The 12,036-nt window shown below is 36.7% G+C and overlaps 1 protein-coding gene across 1 annotated transcript; it reads right to left on the bottom strand.

Moving 5' to 3' along the window:
- Positions 1-260: 260 nt before the first annotated feature.
- Positions 261-1,373, bottom strand: LOC126886094 (uncharacterized). Its single transcript, XM_050652937.1, has one exon. It carries the CDS (start codon positions 1,371-1,373, stop codon positions 261-263), a length of 1,113 nt encoding a protein of 370 aa, XP_050508894.1.
- Positions 1,374-12,036: the final 10,663 nt, after the last annotated feature.

The raw sequence follows: 12,036 nt of genomic DNA, 5'->3' as shown, positions 1-12,036 counted from the left end.
ATGTAATGGCTTCGTTTAAAACCTATTTCGATGGTAAGTTCTTTGGGAACAAACCAACCGTCCACATCGAATCCCTGAATATCTACGAATGCTACTCTCATAATGACTGCTCGTGTACTACTGACACTTTCTGCGCCTAATTTAGACTTTTTACAATTTCGGTAAGAGGGAAGTACTCCATTACACAGTCGTGAATTATAATACAATAGGCCTTGGTGTTGTCGGGAAAACCGTTATTCGCTTCAATATCGAGTTTTACGTCAACAGTGGATGCTTTCTTCTTGTTTTGAACAATCGATGACGAACAATGCATGATGCTGGAAAGCTGAGAAATCGAGTAGACGTCGCTTTTGTGTGGAATGTGCGTAGCTGGGATGAAATTCGGTATAGTTGAAATAGGCCTCGTTGTAGTCAGTTTTGCTAAAATCCAACTGCATTCTCTCGTTCGGAAAATATTCTCCATTTAAGGATAATCTAATACTTTGGATGCTGACATTATCAAATAAGCTAGGATCAGCTTTGATTGTGTTACGCTTTCCCGTTTGAAAGAAAACAATAACATAACGTGGTCTTTCAACTGATGTGCTAGTTTTAACGGCCCAAACTTCACGTCTAGCACCTTTGGTAATGGTAGGCAATTCGTGCAATTCCCACTTTCTAAACGGAATAACTATAGGGCGATCTTCTTGAATGGACGTCATTAGTTGTAGTTTAATTTCATCGTTGGGATATATGTGCTTCACTCTGAGCTCAATGTTGGTGATGTTAATCTTTGCTGTTGTAGCTACATCTGTAATAATTAAACAATCGTTGTCGTGTCGAGCTCGAACTAGTCTTATTGTTTGACGACCACACGTAATCATTGGATAATCGTTGAAAATGTTAAAAATGTGCTTAAGAGGCATCTGTATGTTGAATGAAGTATCGTTTAGAATGGGATTATTAGGGTAATTCCAACCTGCCATAACCATATACTTGGAATCTTCCTGATTGTAACATGTCATAGCACGTACAGCACTTACGATACCAGGATCCCGCACTGTTTCCATCTCCCGTGCGCTTTCGCTGTACGTACACGAATCGAACAGAAAAGCACCCACATTATTTGCTAGCGTGATTGTTCCAGATCCCGCTTTATCGACGAGTGATCCTTTAATGCATAACAAGGTTTCGCTCATTTCAAAAAACGAGTCAACTTGATTAATGCTGAATTCAACAATATCATTGCAGTTGAATGATTTAATGAATGGTGCATATGTTCGGTATTCAGCCTTTCGAATCGATTCATCAAACATTGGCTTACGATAAATATCGAATATTGGAGGCATTACTACGCTGTCTGAATGTTCTTGATTTTCATACACTGTCGTCATTTTTTTAGTTTAAAACCAAGTGATTGTAAAACCAATTTTTTTGCGAACGTAAGATGTTTACGCTGAGACGGTTGTAATGGTGTTCTGTGGATACGATGTTGCCACTTAGACGGTTTCACAACTAATGGTGCTCTTGGAGCAGTAGATGGCCTTATTACTAGGCCCATTTCCCTCGTGATCTAAGTTCCAAAACCAACGTGCTCTCTTCTCCTCTAAAGTTTACAGGTCGTCCTTCTTGATCGAGAGCCAAGACAGTGATATTGGTAAGTTCACGCTGTGGCACAACGGGTAAATACAACAAATTGTGAGGAGTTTCGTCAATTGCGTACCCAGGATTCGATTGTATGACAAATTCGTAGATCGTGTGACCAGGTCTGTTACCGTCGAAGGCTCCGGTACTAATGTTACATTCAAAGCGTATGCTAGATACTTTAATAATCCTAACAGGTAGATCCGAAGAATACGTCTTTCCGGGATTGAGTATTGTCGGAGAAAATCCCAATACTGTACCAAGACTATCTGGTTGCTTAAACGAAATCTTATATTTGCTAAATATCTGACACTGCAACGTGTTGTGGTTAGGTTTTAGACTAAATATCGTTTCCGGTTTAAGCTCATTGTCGGCACCCAGTTTCTTTTGTATGTATTCTTCAATATCGGCAATTTCATAACATCCGTCGGGAAAATCAAATTTTGTCAATTGGTTTTTGTCATTGTAGTAATAAAACTTGTTATTTTCAATGTTTGGTATACTGTTGTAGGAATGAAAGGCACGAAGAGCTATTTCATAATCTTTGTTCGGATCCAACACGATTGGTGTGGAAGGTTGAAATGAAAATGTATAATTGGTACTAACTACTCTCAACAACTGCGACATGATGACTGATTGAATTCAAAGGATTAATAGGTTATATAGTCGAATAAAAATCAATGTTATGTTCGCATATTTTTTATTTGTTCTAAAGCAAGTTTACATAAATGGCAAGATGCTTGAGAATCGGCTGGTCCATCCCAGTGAGTCCTCCAATCTGGCCTGTTGTAATGTACGAAGCACGGAAGTAGTATCTGCAAGTTCCATTCTCCTCGATATTCCCCAGGCAATTTATGCCATATATATAACAATTCTATAGGTTCTACAGTTCGTATAATATAATCTAGCGGTATTAATTGTAGTTCTTCTTTACTGAATTCTTCAAAACGTTTTTTGTGAAACATATGATCCATAAGCAGTTCCATACCTTTAATATGCTCCATTATATAAAAACTTTAAGCATAAATGTCCACAAATGATTTGATTGAACCTCTGATACTGATGATTATTGTAGAAAATTCTGGCACGTGCACCCAGATATTTCACAAGTTCTTTGGTCGGCTTCAGATTACCAAATGAATCGAAATACTCTACGTCATCGTTTATCTTTCTATATGCTACCCAATGTGTTCCGTTATGTGTTGACACATCCAAGTTAACTATTGCACATTCTCGTTGTCGAGGACCGTCTCTAGGCAGAGTGTCATTCATGAAAACTCCTCGAAAATGCGGTATTTTAAGCATTTTTGCGTAACGTGCAATGTCCAAGTCGTACAGCGGACGATTGGGTAGCTTTATTGGAAGTTTTTTTTCATATACAAGCCGAATCCACCTCTGGGTTTCTTACGCAGGTACAGACCTGAGCCGATGTGTTCCATCGCCTTATTATGACGTATGTCTTCATCCAATTTCTTTTGGGCATTCTTTGCGTCAACCACAGTCTTCGCCACCCCTGCTGCACCGCCGGCTAAAGCTCCCAAAGCAGAAAGACCTGCAAATAGAGGTATGAGGGGCAGGAAACCTCCAGATTTTAGTGGCAATACTAGTGGAACATCAATTTTTTTTCGACCGCCAAGTCTTTTGATTATGGATTTTGCAATTCGTACAGCCGTCAAAGCAGTATCTTGTAACGATGCTCCTCTCTTCATGGACTTTGCAATTTGTGAGACAACATCGCGATTAAAAGAATAACGTCCCTTTCTTCCACGACGAAGTCCCATTCCCAACTTTCTTTTCGTCTTCATTCCACCGGTTACAAGTAAAGCAGCAGTTTTTTCACCAATGCTAGCGTCTTTCGATTTAACTCGCTCCCAGGCTCTATTTTCCAATTCTTTATCGGCCTTGTGGCGTTCTTCGAGAGATGAATGCTGCGAATAAGCGATATCGTGCTGTTTACACGCTGCGTCTAATGGATTAATTCCTGGATCTCCGCGTGCAAGACGTTTTTTTAGTTTTGTTCCAGGTCCACAATACTGATAACCACCAGGAATATGAAGCTCAAACGGTAGTTTATTAATTAGAGTGTTCACGAGACCTTCTCCTTTGACAACCAACATTGGACTGATGACATACAAGTGGTGACATCTATAATATATTACCGTACTTATTTACTACACTTGTCACACGATGAAGGTCGTTCAACAAGAGCAGACGCTGCCAATTGATAATCTGGATATTGTCCAGAAAGTGACAACCAGTAAACATGGAAAATTATTACCAAACTCATTCAGAGCCATTATTTGCGGTCCAAGTGGATGCGGAAAAACTAATGTCATGCTATCACTTTTATTTAATCCAAATGGCGCCAAATTCAAAAATGTCTATGTTTATTCAAAATCCCTCTTTCAACCGAAATACCAACTACTGCAAGATGTAATAGCGCAAGTTAAAGGTGTTGGGTATTTTCCATTCAAAGACAATGAAGAAATTATCGGTCCAGACGAAGCTCAAGCAAACTCTGTGTTTTTATTTGACGATGTTGCATGTGATGGACAGCAGAAGATTCGCGAGTATTATTCCATGTGCAGACATAAAGATATCGATGCCGCTTATTTATGCCAAACATATTCAAAAATACCGAAGCAGCTAATAAGAGACAATTGTAACATGATTGTATTATTCAAGCAAGACGAGATAAATTTGAAGCATATATTTGATGAACACGTATCGCCAGACATGTCATTTGATCAATTTAAAAAAATGTGTTCAGAATGTTGGCGTGACAGGTATGGCACGCTGGTCATTATGAAAGATTTTGCCCTCAACAGTGGTCGATAGCGCAAAGGATTTGATAAATATATAAAATTGTAGGTAGATTGTTTAGTCGTCAACATAATGTCTTATGATGCGGTTGCCATTGCCATGCGTAAGAAAAAAGTTGCCGAATTGGCTAGATCAATTCGCAAAAAATATTTGGCATTGAAATTAGGTAAAACAGAACGAGATGAGTCACTAAATAAACTTTTTAAACCCATCTCGAAACCTCTCACGGACATTGCACAATCATCAAAAACGTTACATCATGCTATCGATAACAAGTTTAGACAAGTTAAAAAAGAAGAGGCGAAAAAGGAAGAAGTGGGACTAAAAAAAGAGCCGAATATAGCAGAAAATCGTACACCAACACCACCAGTATCATTTATTAGTGATGGAGATGTGTTTGAAAACAACGATGAAGAATATGAAGATAGCATAGAAACACACCAATCGCAAGATAACGAAACCGAACAAGTAATGTTTGATCCTGATAATATTTCTGAAGGTGCTTTCAACGATTATATGGAGCAATATCCTCCGATGAGTCATGAATATATAAAAGAATTTTGGATGAAGTCTGATAAAATCGATAAAAACTATGGGCCTATTTACAATAATTTGTTGGGCTGGACGTGGGGTAAACGACGAATAAAGTTTAACAAAGACGGTGCTATAGAGGTTATGGATGACGCCAAAAATGGTCAAGGAGGATCGGTGCAGGAGACGCCAGGCCTATATCACCTTATTTTCTATGATAATCCTGATCCTGAATACTACAATGAAGAAGATAAAAATTTATACAAAACGTTATTAGAGAAAACCGAAGTTCATCTGGATTCAATAGGCCGCCTTAAAGGTTCAAGTGGAGACAAATATCATTATATTATTAAGCCATTGTTTAGACCTGCATCTACATCAACGGTAGCAAAGAAACCGTCACAGTCTACATCAACGATAGTACAGAATCTGTCACAGCCTACATTAACGGTATCACAGAATCCGTCACAGATAAACACCCGATCTACTACATCATCAGCACTAACGCAACCGCCACATAGTCGTTTACCAACTCGTTCAACATCATCTCAATCAGCGTCTCCACAGCTATCTTCGCCAGCTGCCTCCAAAGGATCAGGGTTTATCGATGACTCTCGATTGATTTACAATGAAACGCCTAGGGAATATATATACTGGGACGATCCAAATGAATTGGTGGAGCGTCTTGAACTCTTGGTGGCTTCGAAAGATGCCGGCAACACATCTCACGACAACGAAATCCTAGCAATCATCAATGAACTAAAAGAAGCTAATATAATAGAGTAACTGTGAATGACAGCATCATTTCCATTATGAGTGTCGACAAATTCGGTCATCATTCTCGTGGTGGTAGCGCTCAAAAGGTGGCGCGAGTTACATTTCCACATACTTCTGACGGAAATATTAATGCCGAAAATGTGAAAATTTGCAATGTCAAGGACCCATCGGAAAATGGTGATGCTGCAACGAAAAAATACGTTGATGCGCAAATAATGGACTTGCGTAACATACAGTCACCATTAATTCAAACACATGGTGAGTTGTTGCAGCAAAAAACTGAGGAGATAGAAGGTTTAGCCATCGGACTAAACAAAGTGAGAAAAGAGCTTCATAAAACCACAGTTCCACTTCTCGAGCAAAAGTTACAGAAAATAATGAAAAATGAGTTGAATACTCTAAAAAAGGATACGGAAAATAATGTAAATAAGTTGCTGAAGCAGAAAACTAATGATGTACAAGATTTATCCATTGGACTAAATGAAGTGAGAAAAGAGCTTCATAAAACCACAGTTCCACTTCTAGAACAAAAGTTGCAAAAAATAATTAAAGATAATTTGAATACTTTAAAAAAGGATACGGATAAGAATATGAAATCTGCTGCAGAAACAATTGCAAAACATGCGATATACGATATGAAGATGGAAAAGAAGATAAAAGAAATGAACGAGGTATTAAAGGATGTAGTGGACAACCTTCATTCGATGAATATAGATACTCGCCTAAAAGCAATTGAAAGTCGTATATAAGAATGTCTAAAGAAAAGAAACAGGTGGTGTACGAGTTGCATAAACCAGCACGAAAAAACTATCCTCGTCGACGAACAATAATCAAAGGACTCGATGACTTGTGGCAAATGGATTTGGCTGAAATGCGTCCTTATGCGCACCAGAATAAAAATTATAAATTAATACTAGTTGTAATTGATTGTTTTTCAAAATTTGTATGGACACGCCCTCTAAAGACTAAGACAGGTGAGGAAATTACTCGGGCATTTTTGGACATTCTCGCCCATACTCAACGAGTGCCGAAGAACCTACAATCCGATCAGGGAACGGAATTTTACAACAAAAAATTTCAAAATTTAATGAAAAAACATGAAATTAATCATTACAGCACCTACACGATTAAAAAGGATGCCATTTGTGAAAGAGTTATTAGAACGTTGAAAGCAAAGTTGTACAAGTATTTCAGTTTACATGGATCATACAAATGGTTAGACGCCCTACCTGTAATCACCGAGGAATACAATAATACGAAACATAGTAAAACAGGATACAAACCTTCTCAGGTCAACAAATCCAACGAAAAAGCTATTTTGCACAAAAGTTATAGTCACTTAAAGATTGCCGGCCCGCGAAAATTTAAAGTTGGCGACATTGTACGTGTATCAAAGGCAAAACATTTCTTTGAAAAGGCCTTCACGCCCAATTGGACTACAGAATTATTTAGAATTGTACAAGTAAAGATAACGAATCCTATAACTTATTTGCTCGAAGACATGCAAGGTACTCCGATTAGTGGCGGGTTTTACGAAGAAGAATTACAGAAAACAAAAAATCCCGACATTTACCTAGTTGAAAAAGTACTTAGACGAAAAGGCAATAAGATGTATGTTAAATGGTTAGGATTGGATAGCAAACACAACAGTTGGATTACTAGCTCAGATGTAGTTTAAAGATATTGGTCTATCTCCAGCCCGACAGTTTTCTCCATCCATTATTCTGTGTCGACAAATTTAAAGGAATAATTTTAAACACATTCGAGTGGACTAATGTTTGTAGAAGAATTCTTCATACCACCTTGCCTATGCCGATGATCCAATCGAATTTGAGTGTGGTGATTTCTGCAACCCTCCGTCACGCCGTTGGACTATTTTCATGTACCGCAAGAAATTTGGATCGTTGACGTCACTAGTTTTCTTATAGAATAATGCCGTTGTAATTTTTCTATGTATTAATAAATATGTTTAAGATTTTTTTTTGGTTTTTATTTAAACACCTTATTTATTGATCAAGTCTTATATTACATGAAGATTCGAATTTTCTCTTTACAATTTCAACAATAATTTTTAAAATTAAGTGTTTTCCACATCAAGCGTGGTATGTTGTTTGGCTAGCTTCATGTCTGGTTCTATTTGAATAGAAGAAAATTTTTGCTTAAATCATGTATTGAAAATGAAATTTGTTCTCATCTATTTATATTGTTTTATTTTACCACCAATTGAGTTTCAAGAATACAGATGAGGCTAGGCTAGGCTAGGCCGGGCGACCACCCTGTACTTTTTTACTGAAAAGAAGAAGAGATCTAGCGATAAGCGACCACTTTTGCACTCAGCGTACAGGGTGGTCCTCTTTCGGGAAAGAAGAAGAAAAACTACCACTTCTTACAAGCCTCTGGTCATTGTTGTTGATCACTTCTTCATGCAATCATTGCGTCATACAGGTATACAGGTGACACACACACACAGGTATCCAGGTGACACACAGGTGACAATAGGTTTGCGTCATACAGGTATACAGGTGACACACAGGTGACAACGTTCTTACACCCTCTGGTCATTGTTGATCACTTCTTCGGGCACGAAGAAGAAGAGATCTTGAGATAAGCGATGAGTTCTTACAACCCTCTGGTCATTGTTGATCAATGTCACGTAAATGTCACATCATTCACGTTCAAATGTCACGTTATTCACGTCACGTCACGTCATTCGCGTCACGTTATTCCCGTCACGTTATTCACGTCACGTCATTCGCGTCACGCCATTCACGTCACTTTCTGTTAGGCACTATAGGAAAAGAAGAAGAAGAATTGACAGTTAATGTTGAACGTTGACAGAAGAAGAATGAACAGTTGGCTTCTGTGTCGCCACCGCTTTCATTTGACACCCCATACGTCAAAATCGGATCATTAGCAAAGAAGATATGCTGTAATGCCGTTTTGGCAATGTCTATGTGTGGTTGTTTTTTATCTTAACGTATTCGCTACACCCTCCTCTTTCATTTAACGTTTTAATCATTAACGTTTGTTTTTTGTGTTAACGTATTCGTTACCCCCTATACTTTTCAACGACCCCTCACACTTCACGATCCTACGAGCCGTCGCGCCTCCAACACAAAAAGAGTCAAAAATGACCAGAATGAACCTTAGCGATTTTATTCGTTTTCCCATAAGGAATAACATGGGGCGCCTCCACCAAATGGCCAGAACTGTCATAGCTCTTTTACTAACGTTATTACTTAAAAGTTGGTTTTCAAAACAACTCTATAATTAATAATCTATAGAAATAACCTCAAAAAACAGAAAACAAATTTTAAGCAAAGGCTTAAACCAACTCCCGCGCGAGCTTAAAATTATTTGGTTTAAGCCTAGGCTTAAGCCTCAAATTGAAGTGGAAATACAGGCATCTAAGCTTAAGCAAAGGCTTAAAGTAAGCTTTGGCTTAAGTGAGGTTGGAAATACCGGCCCTAAGTTTGGTATACGCACAGCTAACAATTCAAATAAAAAAAAATGATATGCCGATGTGTGCTTTTGCCCTGGGGGTGAGTTTCATTTCTTTTCGGGAGTGAAAAAACGCTCAAATATGTCCAAAATATGTTCAAAATATGTCCATACGTTCAAAATGTGTCTAGAATTAGATAAACTGACTAATTCTAAGAAACTTTTTTGTTCTATAGAGTTTTTTACTAAGTCAATACTTTTTGAGTTATTTGCAAGAGAATGTGTTAATTTTTCAACAAAAAAATCACGTTTTTAGACGGTTTTCGCAAATAACTCAAAAGAAAGTATTTTATCAAAAAAATTCTTAGCAAAACTATAGCTTATAAAAAGTGAAAATCATGCTCTATACAGGGTGTCCAGAAACTCTCCCGACAAACGAAGACCAGAGATTCTTCAGATAATTTTAAGACAATTTAACCCAATTCACCTAGTCCGAAAATGCTTCTATTACCGGTCATAAGCGTCCGTTTTGGGTAGGGCAACGGATATTTTATCGCATAACTTTTTGTATTTAACTTCTGAGCATTTTTGATGCTGGTATATTAAATTGTGAGGTATTCTATTACTAAAAGGTAATCTTGCTTTAAGTCGGTAGGATGCACTGTTTTCTAAAAAAATCGATTTGAAAATTTTTCGTTTGTTGAATTCGAAAAAAAAAAATTTCAAAAAAAAACTATTTAGAAAACCGAAAACTGGTACGTTTATTTATCTTCCAGAGATAAATATTTCCTCAGTTGCGAAATTCAGTTTTGGGTAGGTCAACGGTTATATGTAAGTATATCGCATAACGTTTTTGTCTTTAATTTTTAAGCATTTTTGACACTTAATGATTAAAGTATGAGGTAGTCTAGTACTAAAACTTACTCTTGCTTTACTTTAAGTCTGTTGCAGAATAAACAAGTGTGAATAAACAAGGCAAATAAGCGCTCGTAGCATGTCAGCTGGTGACAGCGCGCATGACAACTGTAAAATTCATTTCATCATGTCGTAACATTGTATGTAATATACAGGCAATGTACAAATAAATTCAGTTTTATTCAGTGTATATATTAGTTTTTATCAGCATCAACTAACAGAAAAGCAGAAATAATACTTTGTATAAATAATTACAAAACAAAGTCGGTAAAATACACCGTCTTTTTTTGAAACTTTTTTTCAATTTTTGCATCCTACCAACTTAAAAGAAGAGTATCTTTTCGTACTAGACAACCTCATAATTTAATGTCTCGTAAAAAACGAAACACGGAAGGGGAATTTGCTACTTTATTTCCTGATTTAATCGATCATCAAAACAAATTTTATCGATACTTCAGAATGAGTTACGAAGAATATCAAGAACCCTTATCTATTATAAAAACTGATCTAACAAAACAAAATATGTACAACATTTAATTATTTCACTTTAAAAATCACACTATTAGTAGGGGAGCAAAGTATGCTAAATGTGCAGTCACTAGAGTTCTTTGGGGACCCATTGGGTTGTGAAGAGTAGGTCCTAAAACCAAAAAAATGTAAGTGAAGTTTTCCATTTTAGTGGGGACTTTCCATTTTTAATTTAATTTTCCTCCTATTAAGGATTTTAGAGTAACTCCCCACCCTACCTCCGTTGGGGGTCGTGTTTAGTGCCATTCGATAGATTTTTCAAAAATACTGAATAAGTGTATTTTACAGTTTTTCGATCTGATGTTCATTTCGCGAAATATCGCGGGATTCGTATTTAAAATATTAAATTTACTCCCCACCCCTCTCCGTGAGAAGTCGTGTTTGATATCATTCGATAGATTTTTAAAAAATATTGAGCACATGTTTTCTAGTTTTTCGAACTGTCATTCATTTCGCGAAATATTCGCTATTTTCTTGTGAAACTTTGGGACTCACCCATTTCCTTACGCCCGGCTCAAATCGTCAGATTTTTGAAATATACACTCTATTCCATGTACTTAGCTTATCTTAATCTGACAATTTCGAGTTTTTTTAAGGATAGATTTTCTTTTTCGGGACCCCTTAACGAACTCCCCTGTGTTAAGAGCCAATATATGGTAGAGGTACATCTGCAGGGTACCAGGTTTCTCCCATATGCTAATCTGACGCGCTCGAGTAACTGAAAAAATCCCCGCTTGGGCTCCCCTACCATATGCTTTCTTTGAAAACTAATACCATTATTTATTAAAATGATTTCCGAGAGCACAAATTGAATTCAGCATCTACTAACACCTGCTTACATTAAAATAATAGCCCGATCAGGGAACACAAAGTTTTACGAAAACCCCCAAAAAAATAAAGGAAGGATGAAAATTTGGAAATAGGTAGTTGAAATTGTCTATTATTATATGAGAAAAAGTTTAAAATTCTACATCCCCTCCATTTTACAAAAGTTGGGAAATACGGGGTGAAAAATATTTTCTCGTGAGTGAAAAAATATACGTTCAGGCCCGGAATTGGATAAGATGACTAATTAATAATAATAATAATAATAAATTGCCTTTATTTAGTCTGTAAAAATTTACAAACACGATATACATGAGGCACAGTCTAGCTAGAGCTACTCCACTTAACCTCAAGTTTACAAAGTTAGTTTGAAATAATTAGAATGTAAAGTAATTTATAATTCGACATAAAAATAATAATATAATACTGAAATGATAAAAATAGTAATGTGGCTACTAGAAAAATAATATAAAGAAAATAATTTGTGATGTTTTGTGATAAATGATAAGAATGATAAATAAAAACAAAAATAATGATAACAATAACGACAACAATATACTATATAATAATAAT

This window comes from Diabrotica virgifera, chromosome 6 (genome assembly GCF_917563875.1).
Source record: "Diabrotica virgifera virgifera chromosome 6, PGI_DIABVI_V3a".
Taxonomy (NCBI): Eukaryota; Metazoa; Arthropoda; class Insecta; order Coleoptera; family Chrysomelidae; genus Diabrotica; species Diabrotica virgifera.
This window is presented reverse-complemented; position numbering and strand designations above follow the sequence as displayed.